The following is a 19,807-nucleotide window of genomic DNA, read 5'->3' as shown; positions in this document are numbered from 1 at the left end:
GTATGCTATGTCTTGCTTGTTCTATGTTGCTCTGTCTGTATTCTATGTCTTGCTTGTTCTATGTTGCTCTGTCTGTATTCTATGTCTTGCTTGTTCTATGTTGCTCTGTCTGTATTCTATGTCTTGCTTGTTCTATGTTGCTCTGTCTGTATTCTCTGTCTTGCTTGTTCTATGTTGCTCTGTCTGTATTCTATGTCTTGCTTGTCCTATGTTGCTCTGTCTGTATGCTATGTCTTGCTTGTCCTATGTTGCTCTGTCTGTATGCTATGTCTTGCTTGTCCTATGTTGCTCTGTCTGTATGCTACGTCTTGCTTGTTCTATGTTGCTCTGTCTGTATTCTATGTCTTGCTTGTCCTATGTTGCTCTGTCTGTATGCTACGTCTTGCTTGTTCTATGTTGCTCTGTCTGTATGCTATGTCTTGCTTGTCCTATGTTGCTCTGTCTGTATTCTATGTCTTGCTTGTCCTATGTTGCTCTGTCTGTATGCTATGTCTTGCTTGTTCTATGTTGCTATTGTCTATATTGTAATTGTTTTTAATAACCTGCCCAGGGACTGTGGTTGAAAATTAGCCGGCTGGCTAAAACCGGCACTTTTACTGAAACGTTGATTAATGTGCACTGTCCCTGAAAAAATAAAAATAAACTCAAACTCATGTGGGTGTGAGGGTGTGTACATCTAGCCTGATGTGGGTGTGTACATCTAGCCTGATGTGGGTGTGAGGGTGTATACATCTAGCCTGGTGAGGGTGTGTACATCTAGTCTGATGTGGGTGTGAGGGTGTGTACATCTAGCCTGATGTGGGTGTGTACATCTAGCCTGATGTGAGGGTGTATACATCTAGCCTGATGTGGGTGTGAGGGTGTATACATCTAGCCTGATGTGGGTGTGAGGGGGTATACATCTAGCCTGATGTGGGTGTGAGGGGTATACATCTAGCCTGATGTGGGTGTGTACATCTAGCCTGATGTGGGTGTATACATCTAGCCTGATGTGGGTGTGAGGGTGTATACATCTAGCCTGATGTGGGTGTGAGGGTGTATACATCTAGCCTGATGTGGGTGTGATGGGGGTATACATCTAGCCTGATGTGGGTGTGAGGGTGTATACATCTAGCCTGATGTGGGTGTGAGGGGGTATACATCTAGCCTGATGTGGGTGTGTACATCTAGCCTGATGTGGGTATACATCTAGCCTGATGTGGGTGAGGGGTATACATCTAGCCTGATGTGGGTGTGAGGGGGTATACATCTAGCCTGATGTGGGTGTGAGGGGGTATACGTCTAGCCTGATGTGGGTGTGTACATCTAGTCTGATGTGGGTGTGAGGGGGTATACATCTAGCCTGATGTGGGTGTGAGGGGGTATACATCTAGCCTGATGTGGGTGTATACATCTAGCCTGATATGGGTGTGAGGGGGTATACATCTAGCCTGATGTGGGTGTGAGGGGGTATACATCTAGCCTGATGTGGGTGTGTACATCTAGTCTGATGTGGGTGTGAGGGTGGGGAGGCTACGTTTCTACCTTCAAGGTGTTTTCATTCTATGGGTTCATTTCTTTGATGACATGAAGATGCTCGGTTTTATATATTGTTTTGACCTTTTGTTTAACCAGGAAAAGACCCCTTCTGGCTAGAAACCTAGTTTTGGAGGTGGACCTGACAACAGGTAAGCAGGAAGTAGTCAGTGTGTACACAACACAATACATTGAAAACAATAACAATAGTTAGAAGAAAATATTGTTATCAGAGCTTTAAACTCAGACAGCGACACCTTTAACTTAAATCCATGGAACGATAAACAACGCGCTCGACTCCACCTTATATAAACAGATTGTGTGATGAATCCTCCTATATAATCCACTTATCTGACTCAGAAGAGAAACAATGGTAGCAGTGTACCAGGCCAGTTTACCTTCACAAACCAGGAAATATCACTTGTGTTTTGTTGAATCAAAGCAAGAACAACAGGAGGTGGTTTTGATAGTAAGACATCTTTATTGATTGTTTAGGACAGACATGCTAGATCTCTATACAGTGTGAATGGAGAGCCATCTCTGAGTTACCGTAAGTAACCGGGTCCTGACCTATGGTCTGCTCTGAGTTACCGTAACTAACCGGGTACTGACCTATGGTCTGCTCTGAGTTACCGTAACTAACCGGGCTCTGACCTATGGTCTGCTCTGAGTTACTGTAACTAACCGGGCTCTGACCTATGGTCTGCTCTGAGTTACCGTAACTAACCGGTTCCTGACCTATGGTCTGCTCTGAGTTACCGTAACTAACCGGGTCCTGACCTATGGTCTGCTCTGAGTTACCGTAACTAACCGGATCCTGACCTATGGTCTGCTCTGAGTTACCGTAACTAACCGGATCCTGACCTATGGTCTGCTCTGCCTTACCGTAACTAACCGGTCCTGACCTATGGTCTGCTCTGCCTTACCATAACTAACCGGGTCCTGACCTATGGTCTGCTCTGAGTTACTGTAACTAACCGGGTCCTGACCTATGGTCTGCTCTGAGTTACAGTAACTAACCGGGTCCTGACCTATGGTCTGCTCTGAGTTACTGTAACTAACCGGGCTCTGACCTATGGTCTGCTCTGCCTCACCGTAACTAACCGGGCCCTGACCTATGGTCAGCTGCGTCAGAGTTGTACCATTGTCTTACGTCAGGTGGCGTCACTTCTACGCGAGGCTCGTCCCTCATCCGATGGTTGCAGGTGGAATCGGTGTGCTCTCTGACGTAAGACAATGAACAGACTACAGGATATACAACACACACAATCAGGTCCAGGCTGGCCCCCAGCCTCAACAGCCTCCACAACCTTTAGCCTCAACAGCCTCCAACACAAACCAACTCACCCGACAGCCAGCACATGATATGGCCTGTATCCCAAATGGCACAAAAGTAGTGCACTGTATAGGGAATAGGGTTCTATAGGGGCCTGGTCTAAAGTAGTGCACTGTATAGGGAATAGGGTTCTATAGGGCCCTGGTCTAAAGTAGTGCACTGTATAGGGAATAGGGTGTTAGGGCTCTGGTCTAAAGTAGTGCACTATATAGGGAATAGGGTGTTAGGGTCTGGTCTAAAGTAGTGCACTATATAGGCAAAAGGGTAACATGTGGGACGTGCATATTCTCCCAAAGCTGCTGCACTGTGGTGTTGCAGTCCCATCAACAGTAAACCATTGTTCAATCAATCAACAGTAAACCATTGTTCAATCAATCAACAGTAAACCATTGTTCAATCAATCAACAGTAAACCATTGTTCAATCAATAAACAGTAAACTATTGTTCAATCAATCGTAAACCATTGTTCAATCAATCAACAGTAAACCATTGTTCCATCAACAGTAAACCATTGTTCAATCAACAGTAAACCATTGTTCCATCAACAGTAAACCATTGTTCAATCAACAGTAAACCATTGTTCAATCAACAGTAAACCATTGTTCAATCAACAGTAAACCATTGTTCAATCAACAGTAAACCATTGTTCAATCAACAGTAAACCATTGTTCAATCAACAGTAAACCATTGTTCAATCAACAGTAAACCATTGTTCAATCAACAGTAAACCATTGTTCAATCAATCAACAGTAAACCATTGTTCAATCAATCAACAGTAAACCATTGTTCAATCAATAAACAGTAAACTATTGTTCAATCAATCGTAAACCATTGTTCAATCAATCAACAGTAAACTATTGTTCAATCAACAGTAAACTATTGTTCAATCAATCAACAGTAAACCATTGTTCCATCTCAGGATCTTGACACTGTCTCTATTCCAAAAATAATGGATAGGAGGGTGCTGTTCCCAGGTCAGGGAGGGGGCAAACACACTGTCTAGTCCTAATATAATGGATAGGAGGGTGCTGTACCCAGGTCAGGGAGGGGGCAAACACACTGTCTAGTCCTAATATAATGGATAGGAGGGTGCTGTACCCAGGTCAGGGAGGGGGCAAACACACTGTCTAGTCCTAATATAATGGATAGGAGGGTGCTGTTCCCAGGTCAGAGGAGAAGAAAATAAATACGAACAAGTGTACATTGTAATTAATCAATGAATGAATCGGTCAATCAATGAATGAATAAATAAATACACCCCCCGAAGTGCTCTCCTCACATATCAACACGGTCTCCAGTGAGGCAGTACATTGAGAGCAATACATTCCTAGGCACCAGGGCAATAATACATTGAGTGAAACAGTAGGATAAGTAAAGGTTGGACTACGGTGTCTAAATCCCCTCACTGTGTTTGTTTTGGTGCAGGGGTTATGTTTCAGCAGTGGGCATGAATAAGGAGGTGACGGTTCACATTCTTCTATCGGGGGGGGCGCTTTCTTTATTAGGTATCCTAATATATGTCTGAGTTCTCTTGTTCTCTTCACGGTATCAACATTGTAAACGTTAAGTTCTGTGACTCCCCAGGCCTGAAGATTAGTTTTAAAAAAAAAATATGATTCTAGAATAGTCTTGACACCTATTTCATCCCTACTCGGGTAGCATTACAAAGGGTTGTGGGAAAATCAATAACTACCTTGAAGTTCTCACTTTGAGTTTTTTTTTTTTTCTTCTCTTCTCCCTGGGACTCTCTTCTGACATCAGGGATTCAAAGGTGTTTCACTGTGCCTTTGTAAGCCCACTATGGAGAGCTGTTGCTCCAGCTATTGAAGGTATGTTCTGATGCTAGCTCACTTGGCTCCAACTTGGACTAGTATTTGGCTCATTTAGGTGGGTCAGGATGGAATGTTTCACCCGTATTCACAAGGGTAGTGCTTCTCAATTTTTTTGGGAGACGGGTGAGGAACATATTCACAAATGTTTAACTCTACACTAACCGTCAAGACACAGCACACTCCAAACATTATGAAGATTATGGTCATTTGTACTCATGTTTACAGTGTTTTGTAAGACTACAAGACTAGATTTTCCACTACCCGCCAAACACATACATGTTCTTTTAAGAAGTGCATTGTCTCACACGAAAAATACATTTCAAAATAAAAGTAGTGTTCTGATCACTGGTTAACCACAATACCAGCACACCCACGTCGTCCTGGTTCTGAAAACAAGACCAGATTGTTTCGGTAGTAGTAACCTTTTAAACACAGGCGGCATAGAAGTCCATTTTTTTTTAAAATCATGGTTGGGAGTGGACACATCATACATCATATGACACGATTTGAATGACAACGGAGCAGTCGTTGAGTCATTTGGAGGAACGTATATATTTACAATGAAGTGTTTGACCATCATAATGAACCTGCAAGGTCTACAAGTGCAAATTCGTATTGATCTTCTTTGTTTTTTTAAACTTGACAGGGATGTGTAAGTGTTCACCGCCATTACCAGATACGAGGGTATCCTGGTCCCAGACAGGCCTCTGTGCTCTTGTCAACTTCATTGCTGTCAAACGGCATGACTATGAGCGACGGGGAGATGGCATGATAGCACAAACACACTGGCTAGGACAAGGGTAGTCTTTGAACTATTTTATGATGCTTTAAATACAGAACACAAACAATAGTCATAGACTATCCAAATAAATGGAAATACATGGTCTAGATGCTCTACAGATGGTCATACAATCAACAGACTGTTGATAAGCAACTGCTTGCTAAGGTTACGGTTAGGGTAGGGGTTGGGGTAGGGGTTAGGGTAGGGTAGGGGTTAGGGTAGGGATGGGGTAGGGGTTAGGGTAGGGGTTAGGGTAGGGGTTAGGGTAGGGGTTAGGGTAGGGTAGGGGTTAGGTTTACAATAGATGTTAGGGTAGGGGTTAGGTTTACAATAGATGTTAGGGTAGGGGTTAGGGTTTACAATAGATGTTAGGGTAGGGGTTAGGGTAGGGGTTAGGGTTTAGGGTAGGGGTTAGGGTAGGGTAGGGGTTAGGGTAGGGGTTAGGGTAGGGTAGGGGTTAGGGTAGGGGTTAGGGTAGGGGTTACAATAGATGTTAGGGTAGGGGTTAGGGTAGGGGTTAGGTTTACAATAGGGGTTATGGTAGGGGTTAGGTTTAGAATAAGGGTTAGGGTAGGGTTAGGTTTAGAATAAGGGTTAGGGTAGGGGTTAGGTTTAGAATAAGGGTTAGGGTAGGGGTTAGGTTTAGAATAAGGGTTAGGGTAGGGGTTAGGTTTAGAATAAGGGTTAGGGTAGGGGTTAGGTTTACAATAAGGGTTAGGGTAGGGGTTAGGTTTAGAATAAGGGTTAGGGTAGGGGTTAGGGAGGGTTTAGGGTAGGGGGTAGGGGTTAGGGTAGGGGTTAGGGTAGGGGTAGGTTAGGGGTGGGTAGAGGTTAGGGCTTTAGATAAGGGTTAGGGCAGGGTTAGGGTTTAGAATAAGGGATTAGGGGTTAGAGGGTTAGGTTTAGGGAGGGGTTAGGGTAGGGTTGGGTAGTGGTTAGGTTTACAATAGATGTTACGGTAGGGGTTAGGTTTAGAATAGGGGTTAGGGTAGGGGTTAGGTTTACATTAGGGTTAGGGTAGGGGTTGGGTTTAGAATAAGGGTTAGGGTAGGGGTTAGGTTTACAATAGATGTTAGGGTAGGGGTTAGGGTAGGGGTTAGGTTTAGAATAGATGTTATGGTAGGGGTTAGGTTTAGAATAAGGGTTAGGGTAGGGGTTAGGTTTAGAATAAGGGTTTCATTAGGGGTTAGGTTTAGAATAAGGGTTAGGGTAGGGGTTAGGTTTAGAATAAGGGTTAGGGTAGGGGTTAGGTTTACAATAAGGGTCAGGGTAGGGGTTAGGTTTAGAATAAGGGTTAGGGTAGGGGTTAGATTTACAATAAGGGTCAGGGTAGGGGGTAGGGTAGGGGTTAAGTTTAGAATAAGGGTCAGGGTAGGGGTTAGCTTTACAATAAGGGTTAGGGCAGGGGTTAGGTTTAGAATAAGGGTTAGGGTAGGGGTTAGGAACAAGGGTTAGGGTAGGGGTTAGGTTTAGAATAAGGGTTAGGGTAGGGGTTAGGTTTACAATAAGGGTTAGGGTGGGGTGGGTTTAGAATAAGGGTTAGGGTAGGGGTTAGGTTTACAATAAGGGTTAGGGTAGGGGTTAGGGTAGGGGTTAGGTTTAGAATAAGGTTTAGGGTAGGGGTTAGGTTTAGAATAAGGGTTAAGGTTAGGGTTAGTAGATTGTTTCATTGTTAGTGTAGATGGACTATCCAAATTGAAGAATTACCTCACCGTAAAAAGTAGTGCACTATATAGGGAGCACGGTGGTATTCGGGACACACCCCTAATCACGATGACGCAGTATGATACAGTGCAGCAGCAACAGGAGAGGCATGGCAGTGAGTACCTGTGAAACAAACACTGCACATGAAAGAGAAACACAAACCAGCTAGTGATGTGGCACTAAGAACATGGGCCTCAGTGAGGACACCGCCTGGCAGCTGCCCTCTACAGTAGTGATGTGGCACTAAGAACATGGGCCTCAGTGAGGACCCCGCCTGGCAGCTGCCCTCTACAGTAGTGATAACCAGCTAGGACATGGGCCTCAGTGAGGACACCGCCTGGCAGCTGCCCTCTACAGTAGTGATAACCAGCTAGTGATGTGGCACTAAGAACATGGGCCTCAGTGAGGACACCGCCTGGGTAGCTGCCCTCTACAGTAGTGATAACCAGCTAGAACATGGGCCTCAGTGAGGACACCACCTGGCAGCTGCCCTCTACAGTAGTGATAACCAGCTAGAACATGGGCCTCAGTGAGGACACCGCCTGGCAGCTGCCCTCTACAGTAGTGATAACCAGCTAGAACATGGGCCTCAGTGAGGACACCGCCTGGCAGCTGCCCTCTACAGTAGTGATAACTAGCTAGGACATGGGCCTCAGTGAGGACCCCGCCTGGCAGCTGCCCTCTACCGTAGTGATAACCAGCTAGAACATGGGCCTCAGTGAGGACACCGCCTGGCAGCTGCCCTCTACCGTAGTGATAACCAGCTAGGACATGGGCCTCAGTGAGGACACCGCCTGGCAGCTGCCCTCTACCGTAGTGATAACCAGCTAGGACATGGGCCTCAGTGAGGACACCGCCTGGCAGCTGCCCTCTACAGTAGTGATAACCAGCTAGGACATGGGCCTCAGTGAGGACACCGCCTGGCAGCTGCCCTCTACAGTAGTGATAACCAGCTAGAACATGGGCCTCAGTGAGGACACCGCCTGGCAGCTGCCCTCTACAGTAGTGATAACTAGCTAGGACATGGGCCTCAGTGAGGACCCCGCCTGGCAGCTGCCCTCTACCGTAGTGATAACCAGCTAGAACATGGGCCTCAGTGAGGACACTGCCTGGCAGCTGCCCTCTACCGTAGTGATAACCAGCTAGGACATGGGCCTCAGTGAGGACACCGCCTGGCAGCTGCCCTCTACCGTAGTGATAACCAGCTAGGACATGGGCCTCAGTGAGGACACCGCCTGGCAGCTGCCCTCTACCAGTAGTGATAACCAGCTAGGACATGGGCCTCAGTGAGGACACCGCCTGGCAGCTGCCCTCTACAGTAGTGATAACCAGCTAGGACATGGGCCTCAGTGAGGACACCGCCTGGCAGCTGCCCTCTACAGTAGTGATAACCAGCTAGGACATGGGCCTCAGTGAGGACACCGCCCCTACAGTAGTGATAACCAGCAGCTGCCCTCTACAGTAGTGATAACCAGCTAGGACATAGGCCTCAGTGAGGATACTGCCTGGCAGCTGCCCTCTACAGTAGTGATAACCAGCTAGGACATAGGCCTCAGTGAGGACACCGCCTGGCAGCTGCCCTCTACAGTAGTGATAACCAGCTAGGACATGGGCCTCAGTGAGGACACAGCCTGGCAGCTGCCCTCTACAGTAGTGATAACCAGCTAGGACATGGGCCTCAGTGAGGACACCGCCTGGCAACTGCCCTCTACAGTAGTGATAACCAGCTAGGACATGGGCCTCAGTGAGGACACCGCCTGGCAGCTGCCCTCTACAGTAGTGATAACCAGCTAGGACATGGGCCTCAGTGAGGACACCGCCTGGCAGCTGCCCTCTACAGTAGTGATAACCAGCTAGGACATGGGCCTCAGTGAGGACACCACCTGGCAACTGCCTTCTGTGGATGGTTGCGATCTACAGTTGCCTAATATAGAAAGCGTACATTTACACACACTAACGAACACACGTTCGTGCACAATCAACGATGGTCTAAACTCAAGTATACAAATGCAGTTTCACTCACAGCATTTTGTGAAAAACATAAAATAACAAGACATTTTCAAAGAGTGCATTAAGTCACATGATCAAAGATCATTTACATATTCAAACTCGTGTACATCAGTAGAGAGCACAATAGTACCTAAAAAACAAAACAAAAAGAACAACATGCGTTAGATATACAGCATCCAAATTGGCACCCTATTCCCTATATAGTGCACTACTTTAGACCAGGACCCTATGGCACCCTATTCCCTATATAGTGCACTACTTTTGACCAGAGCACTAGGGGTCACTACATAGGGAATAGTGTGCCCTCTGTCGAGCCATTGGACTACTTGTTCCATGCTGCTCGTTCCTTCCATCCCAATGACACCCTATGCCATTGGGCTATGGTCTAAAGTAGTGCACTACATAGGGAATAGGGTGCCATTGGGCTATGGTCTAAAAGTAGTGCACTACATAGGGAATAGGGGGCCATTGGGCTATGGTCTAAAAGTAGTGCACTACATAGGGAATAGGGTCCTGGGGTGCACCATAGGGAATAGGGTGCCCTGGTCTAAAAGTAGTGCACTACATAGGGAATAGGGTGCCATAGGGTCCTGGTCTAAAGTAGTGCACTACATAGGGAATAGGGTGCCATTGGGGATGCACACAAGGGGAGAACTTGGTCATCTGCAACTTTTCAAAGCATTTCTTTTAATATACAAAAATATAAAAAGAAAAGAAATAATTACCTACCATTCTACTTAAAAATAAAAATAAAGTATGGTTCACATGTTTTGAGAGGGCTTATTTTGTTGTTGTTGTTGATCATTTTGTAAATGTTTAAGACTTTTTGGCAATTCCTTTTAATAAAGTACACTATTTTACAACTGAAATGTATGTAACGCTAGTTTCCAACTGATGACCAGTATTAAGATAAATTCCCAATCTGAAAGCTCTACTGGAGGTGAACCAACACAACAAGCATGTGGTGGACATGAAGATGCACCAATCAGGTGTTGGGATTAACAGGAGCACCCGCCTTCAGTGGTTGGAGGCTCCTGTGGTTTGTCCAGCTTGATGTCAATCACTGGGGAAAAGATGGTTAAGGAAGCTTTGGAAACACATTTGTAAACAAGTTAAGCAGTAGGACAGACTATAGAGACACAGCTGACCCTTAAACCGACTAGCCAAAATCAGAAACTGACCATAACCTTAACCTAACTTCATGGAATTCAATATTTGTTTATCTGAATCCCCATGAGCTTTTGCAGAGGTCCACAAAAAACACACAAATTTAAAGTACAATGATATACAAACAATAATAATAAAAAACAACGCAAGAATAAAAACGTCTGTGTGTTACCGTGTGTGTGTGTGTTACCGTGTGTTACCGTGTGTTACTGTGTGTTACCGTGTGTGTGTGTGTTACCGTGTGTTACTGTGTGTTACTGTGTGTTACCGTGTGTTACTGTGTGTTACCGTGTGTTACTGTGTGTTACCGTGTGTTACTGTGTGTTACCGTGTGTTACTGTGTGTTACTGTGTGTTAGTGTGTGTTACCGTGTGTTACCGTGTTTTACTGTGTCTGTGTTACTGTGTGTGTGTGTGTGTTACCGTGTGTTACCGTGTGTTACTGTGTGTTACCGTGTGTTACCGTGTGTTACTGTTTGTTAGTGTGTGTTACCGTGTGTTACCGTGTGTTACTGTGTGTTACCGTGTGTTACCGTGTGTGTGTGTGTGTGTGTTACCGTGTGTGTGTGTTACTGTGTGTTACCGTGTGTTACTGTGTGTGTGTGTGTGTGTGTGTTACCGTGTGTTACTGTGTGTTACCGTGTGTTACTGTGTTACTGTGTTACTGTGTGTGTGTGTGTTACTGTGTGTTACTGTGTCTGTGTTACTGTGTGTGTGTGTGTGTGTTACTGTGTGTTACCGTGTGTTACTGTGTCTGTGTTACTGTGTGTGTGTGTGTGTTACTGTGCGTGTGTGTGTTACTGTGTGTGTGTTACCGTGTGTTACTGTGTTACTGTGTGTCTGTGTGTTAGTGTGTTAGTGTCTAATCTAACACGATTCCATTACATATTGTTACAGTGTGTGTGTGTTAGTGTGTCTGTGTGTTAGTGTGTCTGTGTGTTAGTGTGTCTGTGTGTTAGTGTGTCTGTGTGTTAGTGTGTCAGTGTGTTAGTGTGTCAGTGTGTTCATGATTCAGTGTTTAAGTCCCAAATGGAACCCTCTTTTCTTCAGTATATAGGGTGTTAGGGCTCTGGTCTAAAGTAGAGCACTATATAGGGAATATGGTGTTAGGGCCCTGGTCTAAAGTAGTGCAATATATAGGCAATAGGGTGTTAGGGCTCTGGTCTAAAGTAGAGCACTATATAGGGAATAGGGTGTTAGGGCCCTGGTCTAAAGTAGTGCAATATATAGGGAATAGGGTGTTAGGGCTCTGGTCTAAAGTAGTGCACTATATAGGGAATAGGGTGTTAGGGCCCTGGTCTAAAGTAGTGCACTATATAGGGAATAGGGTGTTAGGGCTCTGGTCTAAAGTAGTGCACTATATAGGGAATAGGGTGCCATTTAGGACATATCAAAGGTGTGTCCGAAACGCCTGTAGCTTTACTGCCCTCTATTGACAAACATGGTACTGTTGTAACGTGTCTCTGCAGTATGACCTCTATGGCACTAGGTGGTGCTGTTGTTCAAACATCTACTACTACGGCCGTACCACTTCAAGGCAGCAGCGCATAAGGGCGTGAACAGGACCATCCATGTATGAACCCTCCAACATACTGTCCTCCTGTGGAACACAGAGCTCCTACTACTTTTAATAAGGTTTAGGACTCTATTCAATCTGGATCGCTGAAGCCTTACAGGAAACAGCAATGCAAAGGTCATTTCCTTACGGAGCCTGCAGCGGTTACTGTGAATTTAGCCTCCGCTGAACACGAGAACGTCGCCTTTTTAAAAAAACATTTCAAATCACGCTGTAACTCTTGATAGAGCCCTTTTTAAAACATCTATATTTTGATAGATAGATGCGGTAAAGATTTGCCTGCTTCCATCTTGTTTACAGTGACAGCCATTAGTGGAACGGAGCTAATCACAGTGTAAAGAGAATTTTTACAGATAGGATCTCTTTCCCCTAGTATATATTAGCTACATTCAGTACACACAGTAAGCAAACAGCACACAGCATTCTTCAAGAAAAGACTAAAGAAGATGGAGAAGAAACTGGACTTCTAAAGCCCATTGGTTGTATTTCATCTCTCCATTAAATGAGCTCACAGCCCCCCCATGTCTGATATATGACATCATTCTCCTGCCTTTCCGATCTGCGTCCCCAATGGCCTCCTATTCTCTATAGTGGATAGCGCGCTACCTTGTGATAAGGGGTCTGGTAAAGACAATAGGGTTCCATTTCCCCACGGCTGGTTATGTACACACCCAAATGACACGCTCCTTGGAGGCCATGGCAGGGCGGTTTCCATGGCACCAGTGGTGTCTGTGTTCAGCTGTTGTGCCTGTGTGTTCACGTGTTATGTACGCATGTGCGTGTCATTTGTGTATGTGTTCATGTGTTGTGTGTCTGGTGTGTCATTGAGTCCTGTTAAATGTCATCTGAAGGACGTCCTGCTAACATCACATATGCCTGGACATTGCCAGAGGATCGGCCAATCAGAATCCCCCATCCCAATGACACATAGTACCATTGCAAAGGAGCCCTGTGGCCCCTGGTGACTGCACCAGCAGTCTGGTTTAGGGAAGACTGAGTCCTGCAGGGAGTCTGTTCCAGAGAAGGCCTATCACCTTCAGATGAAGAGGGATGACTAGCCACACAGGAAGTCATGTTAACCATTCTGTTGTGGGCATTCTATTGAGGAGGTAGAGGACCAGGAAGTCATGTTAACCATTCTGTTGTGGGCATTCTATTGAGGAGGTAGAGGACCAGGAAGTCATGCTGCTGTGGGCATTCTATTGAGGAGGTAGAGAACCAGGAAGTCATGTTAACCATTCTGTTGTGGGCATTCTATTGAGGAGGTAGTGGACCAAGAAGTCATGTTAACCATTCTGCTGTGGGCATTCTATTGAGGAGGTATAGAACCAGGAAGTCATGTTAACCATTCTGTTGTGGGCATTCAGATGAGGAGGTAGAGAACCAGGAAGTCATGTTAACCATTCTGTTGTGGGCATTCAGATGAGGAGGTAGAGAACCAGGAAGTCATGTTGTGCCATTCTGTTGTGGGTAATTAGCCACCTAGCTAACGTTAGCAACAAAAAAAAAAAAAATATTTTTTAAATTCAAATTATTCTGATTTTTTTCAGGGGGTGCTGCAGCACCCTCAGCACCCCTACTTCCTGTAGTGAGAAAGTATGACTCTGGAGGGTATAACTTGGTCCCCAGGCTCTATTGATACCCCCTCCATAATCAGGACCATCCAGCCGGTGTCAGGACCAGATCTAACTGCCTATCGAATCTGAATGACTGTGACGACAATCTGTGTTTTGAAAGTTGATTCGCTGCTTTTTGTTCCCATAAGTCCGCCCCATAGTTACTGTTGCTAGGAGGTTGAGGGATCGGATCGGACAAGGTGCTACAAGCTAGCTAGCAGTTAATATGATGTTAGCACACTTAGCCATGTTAGATAGCTAGCTAGCTGGCTATGGTGAGAAGCAACAGTGTCACAGACAGAAGGGGTAACCCAGACATGTCACAGGGGTTATAAAGCTGTAGCATCCGTTTAGAACCTTTTCTCACCACCAAATATGGCAGTGAGAGGAAGTCCAGTCTCGGGGAGAGGATGGAGCTAGCAAGCTGAAACTGGGCTGTCATTCTGCTCATTTTCTCATCGATGAAACATCTGATGAACATCATACATTTTTTCTGTTCCCAAAACCAAAAAAATTGTTACGAACACAGTGCACTGAGTTTTATAGACTTGACGCTTTAAAAAAAAAAAAGGCATTTTCTTAAAAGTAAATAAATAAAATAATAATTGTGTTGTTTGGAAGGAATGCAAGGTCGAATTGAGTTTGTGCACACGGCTCCGAGAAGACGTTTCTTTAACGGAAATGTGCAAATACATGCTACAACAAGTCAGTAGGATCTCGCTAGCTCGTGCTTGGCTTTGCCCACCTCCTTGCTTGATTTTTACTGTATTTATTATACTTTTCCATTTTGAATAAAGAAGACCAGCTAGCTAGCCGTGGCAAGCCTAGATAGGACACATGCTCACGGTCCAAGATGGCGTAGCAGTAAGTCGTCCTGTCTCGTCGTGTCCCTTGTATATATCGTCTATTTTTCGTTTTTTACATATTTTTCTTCAAAAACATTTTGCTAAACCTAAGCTTCCAAATACTCTCCTGCAACCCGCCTCACCCAATGTAGCTATTTTTCCTAAAGTATTTATATTTACTTCGGAACCGGAACCCCTCAACTGAAGCTAGCCAGCTAACTACCAGCTATGCTAGCGGTCTTCAGCTAACCGGTCATCAGCTAAGCTAACCTTTAGCTCGGAAAGCTCTCGCCAGCTCGAACAACGCGACTCTAACCAGAGCATAACGGACCTATTTATTTTTCATCCCCGGATTCATCCCTGGACTCCCACCGCAAACGGAACATTTCAGCTGGATCTTCACAGCTAGCTATCTAGCTAAACCGCAACCCCGGATGTTTACTCCTGGCTAGCGCTTCCACCCACTTAGCGTGAAGCTAGCCCGGCCAGCGCACCTGTACCACCACCGTAGCATACTCCTGGGCTACAATACCCGGGCCCACGACCGGTCTATCGATGTCACCGCATGAAGAGGAATAAACAGACTCACCCCATCGCGACGTCCCCTAAAGGCCAACTCTCTAGCCCTCGCTATCTCCCTGCTTGCTAAACTCGGCCTGCTAACTGCTACCTTGTTTAGCCCGGGCCTACGAACTGTTAGCTTGTTAGCACAGGCCTGCTAACCGTCTGAATCGCCGCGTCCCAAACACTCACCGGACCCATATTTACTTTCTATCTCTTCTTGATTTTTAATCTGTTTATACCTTTCCGGAAACCTGGCTCACCCAATGTGATACGGAATCGCTATTATTTTTAATTTTTAGAACACACTCAAGAACCTCCAGAAGCTAACCAGCTAACTAGCTACAAGCTATTTAGTCATTGTTAACTTTTTTTTTTTTTTAACCTGGATAACACTCGCCAGTCCAGCTTCCCTGCCCCATCCACCGCTGCCCCCTGGACACTGATCTCTTGGCTACATAGCTGATGCACTCTGGACTGTCCATTAATCACGGTACTCCATTCTGCTTGTTTATGTTTTATCTGTCGGCCCCGTTCCCTAGTCAACGCCATTTTACCTGCTGTTGTTGTGCTAGCTGATTAGCTGTTGTCTCGCCTACTGTTTAAGCTAGCTTTCCCAATTCAACACCTGTGATTACTGTATGCCTCACTGTATGTCTCTCTCAAATGTCAATATGCCTTGTATACTGTTGCTCAGGTTAGTTATCATTGTTCTAGTTCACAATGGAGCCCCTAGTTCTACTCTTCATACCCCTGATAACTCCTTTGTCCCACCTCCCACACATGCGGTGACCTCACCCATTACAACCAGCATGTCCAGAGACACAACCTCTCTCATCATCACCCAGTGCCTGGGCTTACCCCCGCTGTACCCGCACCCCACCATACCCCTGTCTGCGCATTATGCCCTGAATATATTCTACCATGCCCAGAAACCTGCTCCTCTTATTCTCTGTCCCCAACGCTCTAGGCGACCAGTTTTGATAGCCTTTAGCCGCACCCTCATACTACTCCTTCTCTGTTCCGCGGGTGATGTGGAGGTAAACCCAGGCCCTGCATGTCCCCAGGCACCCTCATTTGTTGACTTCTGTGATCGAAAAAGCCTTGGTTTCATGCATGTCAACATCAGAAGCCTCCTCCCTAAGTTTGTTTTACTCACTGCTCTAGCACACTCTGCTAACCCTGATGTCCTTGCTGTGTCTGAATCCTGGCTCAGGAAGGCCACCAAAAATTCAGAGATTTCCATACCCATCTATAACTGCTAAAGGGGGAGGAGTTGCAGTCTACTGCAGAGATAGCCTGCAAAGTAATGTCATACTTTCCAGGTCCATACCCAAACAGTTCCAACTACTAATTTTGAAAATTACTCTCTCCAGAAATAAGTCTCTCACTGTTGCCGCCTGCTACCGACCCCCCTCAGCCCCCAGCTGTGCCCTGGACACCATTTGTGAATTGATCGCCCCCCATCTAGCCTCAGAGTTTGTTCTGTTAGGTGACCTAAACTGGGATATGCTTAACACCCCGCCAGTCCTACAATCTAAGCTAGATGCCCTCAATCTCACACAAATCATCAAGGAACCCACCAGGTACAACCCTAACTCTGTAAACAAGGGCACCCTCATAGACGTCATCCTGACCAACTTGCCCTCCAAATACACCTCCGCTGTCTTCAACCAGGATCTCAGCGATCACTGCCTCATTGCCTGTATCTGCTACGGAGCCGCAGTCAAACGACCACCCCTCATCACTGTCAAACGCTCCCTAAAACACTTCTGTGAGCAGGCCTTTCTAATCGACCTGGCCCGGGTATCCTGGAAGGACATTGACCTCATCCCGTCAGTTGAGGATGCCTGGTCATTCTTTAAAAGTAACTTCCTCACCATTTTAGATAAGCATGCTCCGTTCAAAAAACGCAGAACTAAGAACAGATACAGTCCTTGGTTCACCCCAGACCTGACTGCCCTCGACCAGCACAAAAACATCCTGTGGCGGACTGCAATAGCATCGAATAGTCCCCGGGATATGCAACTGTTCAGGGAAGTCCGTAACCAATACACGCAGTCAGTCAGGAAAGCTAAGGCCAGCTTCTTCAGGCAGAAGTTTGCATCATGTAGCTCCAACTCCAAAAGTTCTGGGACACTGTGAAGTCCATGGAGAACAAGAGCACCTCCTCCCAGCTGCCCACTGCACTGAGGCTAGGTAACACGGTCACCACCGATAAATCCATGATTATCGAAAACTTCAATAAGCATTTCTCAATGGCTGGCCATGCCTTCCGCCTGGCTACTCCAACCTCGGCCAACAGCTCTGCCCCCGGCAGCTCCTCGCCCAAGCCTCTCCAGGTTCTCCTTTACCCAAATCCAGATAGCAGATGTTCTGAAAGAGCTGCAAAACCTGGACCCGTACAAATCAGCTGGGCTTGACAATCTGGACCCCCTATTTCTGAAACTTTCCGCCGCCATTGTCGCAACCCCTATTACCAGCCTGTTCAACCTCTTTCATATCGTCTGAGATCCCCAAGGATTGAAAGCTGCCGCAGTCATCCCCCTCTTCAAAGGGGAGACACCCTGGACCCAAACTGTTACAGACCTATATCCATCCTGCCCTGCCTATCTAAGGTCTTCGAAAGCCAAGTCAACAAACAGGTCACTGACCATCTCGAATCCCACCGTACCTTCTCCGCTGTGCAATCTGGTTTCCGAGCCGGTCACGGGTGCACCTCAGCAACACTCAAGGTACTAAACGATATCATAACCGCCATCGATAAAAGACAGTACTGTGCAGCCGTCTTCATTGACCTTGCCAAGGCTTTCGACTCTGTCAATCACCATATTCTTATCGGCAGACTCAGTAGCCTCGGTTTTTCGGATGACTGCCTTGCCTGGTTCACCAATTACTTTGCAGACAGAGTTCAGTGTGTCAAATCGGAGGGCATGCTGTCCGGTCCTCTGGCAGTCTCTATGGGGGTGCCACAGGGTTCAATTCTCGGGCCGACTCTTTTCTCTGTATATATCAATGACGTTGCTCTTGCTGCGGGCGATTCCCTGATCCACCTCTACGCAGACGACACCATTCTATATACTTTCGGCCCGTCATTGGACACTGTGCTATCCAACCTCCAAACAAGCTTCAATGCCATACAACACTCCTTCCGTGGCCTCCAACTGCTCTTAAACGCTAGTAAAACCAAATGCATGCTTTTCAACCGATCGCTGCCTGCACCCGCATGCCCGACTAGCATCACCACCCTGGATGGTTCCGACCTTGAATATGTGGACATCTATAAGTACCTAGGTGTCTGGCTAGACTGCAAACTCTCCTTCCAGACTCATATCAAACATCTCCAATCGAAAATCAAATCAAGAGTCGGCTTTCTATTCCGTAACAAAGCCTCCTTCACTCACACCGCCAAGCTTACCCTAGTAAAACTGACTATCCTTCCGATCCTCGACTTCGGCGATGTCATCTACAAAATGGCTTCCAACACTCTACTCAGCAAACTGGATGCAGTCTATCACAGTGCCATCCGTTTTGTCACTAAAGCACCTTATACCACCCACCACTGCGACCTGTATGCTCTAGTCGGCTGGCCCTCATTACATATTCGTCGCCAGACCCACTGGCTCCAGGTCATCTACAAGTCCATGCTAGGTAAAGCTCCGCCTTATCTCAGTTCACTGGTCACGATGGCAACACCCATCCGTAGCACGCGCTCCAGCAGGTGTATCTCACTGATCATCCCTAAAGCCAACACCTCATTTGGCCGCCTTTCGTTCCAGTACTCTGCTGCCTGTGACTGGAACGAATTGCAAAAATCGCTGAAGTTGGAAACTTTTATCTCCTCGCCAACTTCAAACATCAGCTATCTGAGCAGCTAACCGATCGCTGCTGCTGTACATAGTCTATTGGTAAATAGCCCACCCATTTTCACCTACCTCATCCCCATACTGTTTTTATTTATTTACTTGCTCTTTTGCACACCAATATCTCTACCTGTACATGACCATCTGATCATTTATCACTCCAGTGTTAATCTGCAAAATTGTAATTATTCGCCTACCTCCTCATGCCTTTTGCACACATTGTATATAGACTCCCCCCTTTGTTTTCTACTGTGTTATTGACTTGTTAATTGTTTATCCCATGTGTAACTCTGTGTTGTCTGCTCACACTGCTATGCTTTATCTTGGCCAGGTCGCAGTTGCAAATGAGAACTTGTTCTCAACTGGCCTACCTGGTTAAATAAAGGTGAAATAAAAATAAAAATAGCTGCATTAACAGGAAAAGGAAGACGTCAACAAACACTCCTAGGTAAGTGTTTGGTTTTTTTTGTCTTGAAATTTTACATTTGGAAAGGTGCATTGAAACAATTAGCTGGCTAACTAGTTAGCATGGAGATATATTTAGCTAGTAAGTTATGACTCTCTGTAGTTACTAGAGGAGATAACAGCCAGCTAGTAAGTTATGCCTCTCTGTAGTTACTAGAGGAGATCACAGCCAGCTAGTAAGTTATGACTCTCTGTAGTTACTAGAGGAGATCACAGCCAGCTAGTAAGTTATGACTCTCTGAAGTTACTAGAGGAGATCACAGCCAGCTAGTAAGTTATGACTCTCTGAAGTTACTAGAGGAGATCACAGCCAGCTAGTAAGTTATGACTCTCTGTAGTTACTAGAGGAGATCACAGCCAGCTAGTAAGTTATGACTCTCTGTAGTTACTAGAGGAGATCACAGCCAGCTAGTAAGTTATGACTCTCTGAAGTTACTAGAGGAGATCACAGCCAGCTAGTAAGTTATGACTCTCTGAAGTTACTAGAGGAGATCACAGCCAGCTAGTAAGTTATGACTCTCTGAAGTTACTAGAGGA

The 19,807-nt window shown here is 45.9% G+C and overlaps 1 protein-coding gene and 1 long non-coding RNA gene across 2 annotated transcripts in view; both read right to left on the bottom strand.

The window, feature by feature from the left end:
• Window positions 1-1,976: 1,976 nt before the first annotated feature.
• On the bottom strand, window positions 1,977-2,972 carry LOC112239421. The gene is made up of 2 exons (XR_006083503.1): window positions 2,128-2,972; window positions 1,977-2,085 (listed from the first exon to the last, which is right to left on the bottom strand). It is a non-coding gene; the product is annotated as an uncharacterized LOC112239421 (long non-coding RNA).
• Window positions 2,973-9,730: 6,758 nt separating this feature from the next.
• LOC121846564 (ras-related protein Rab-6B) overlaps window positions 9,731-19,807 on the bottom strand; it is a 205,315-nt gene continuing 195,238 nt past the window's right edge. The window contains exon 8 of the mRNA XM_042322612.1: window positions 9,731-10,241. Within this exon, the coding sequence (XP_042178546.1) occupies window positions 10,177-10,241 (65 nt within the window). The 3' untranslated portion in view covers window positions 9,731-10,176. The remainder of the gene's footprint in view (window positions 10,242-19,807) is intronic.

The sequence above is a fragment of the Oncorhynchus tshawytscha genome, linkage group LG05 (assembly GCF_018296145.1).
Source record: "Oncorhynchus tshawytscha isolate Ot180627B linkage group LG05, Otsh_v2.0, whole genome shotgun sequence".
NCBI lineage: Eukaryota > Metazoa > Chordata > Actinopteri > Salmoniformes > Salmonidae > Oncorhynchus > Oncorhynchus tshawytscha.
Note: the sequence above shows the minus strand (reverse complement) of the source record. Positions and strands in the feature narration are given on the sequence as shown.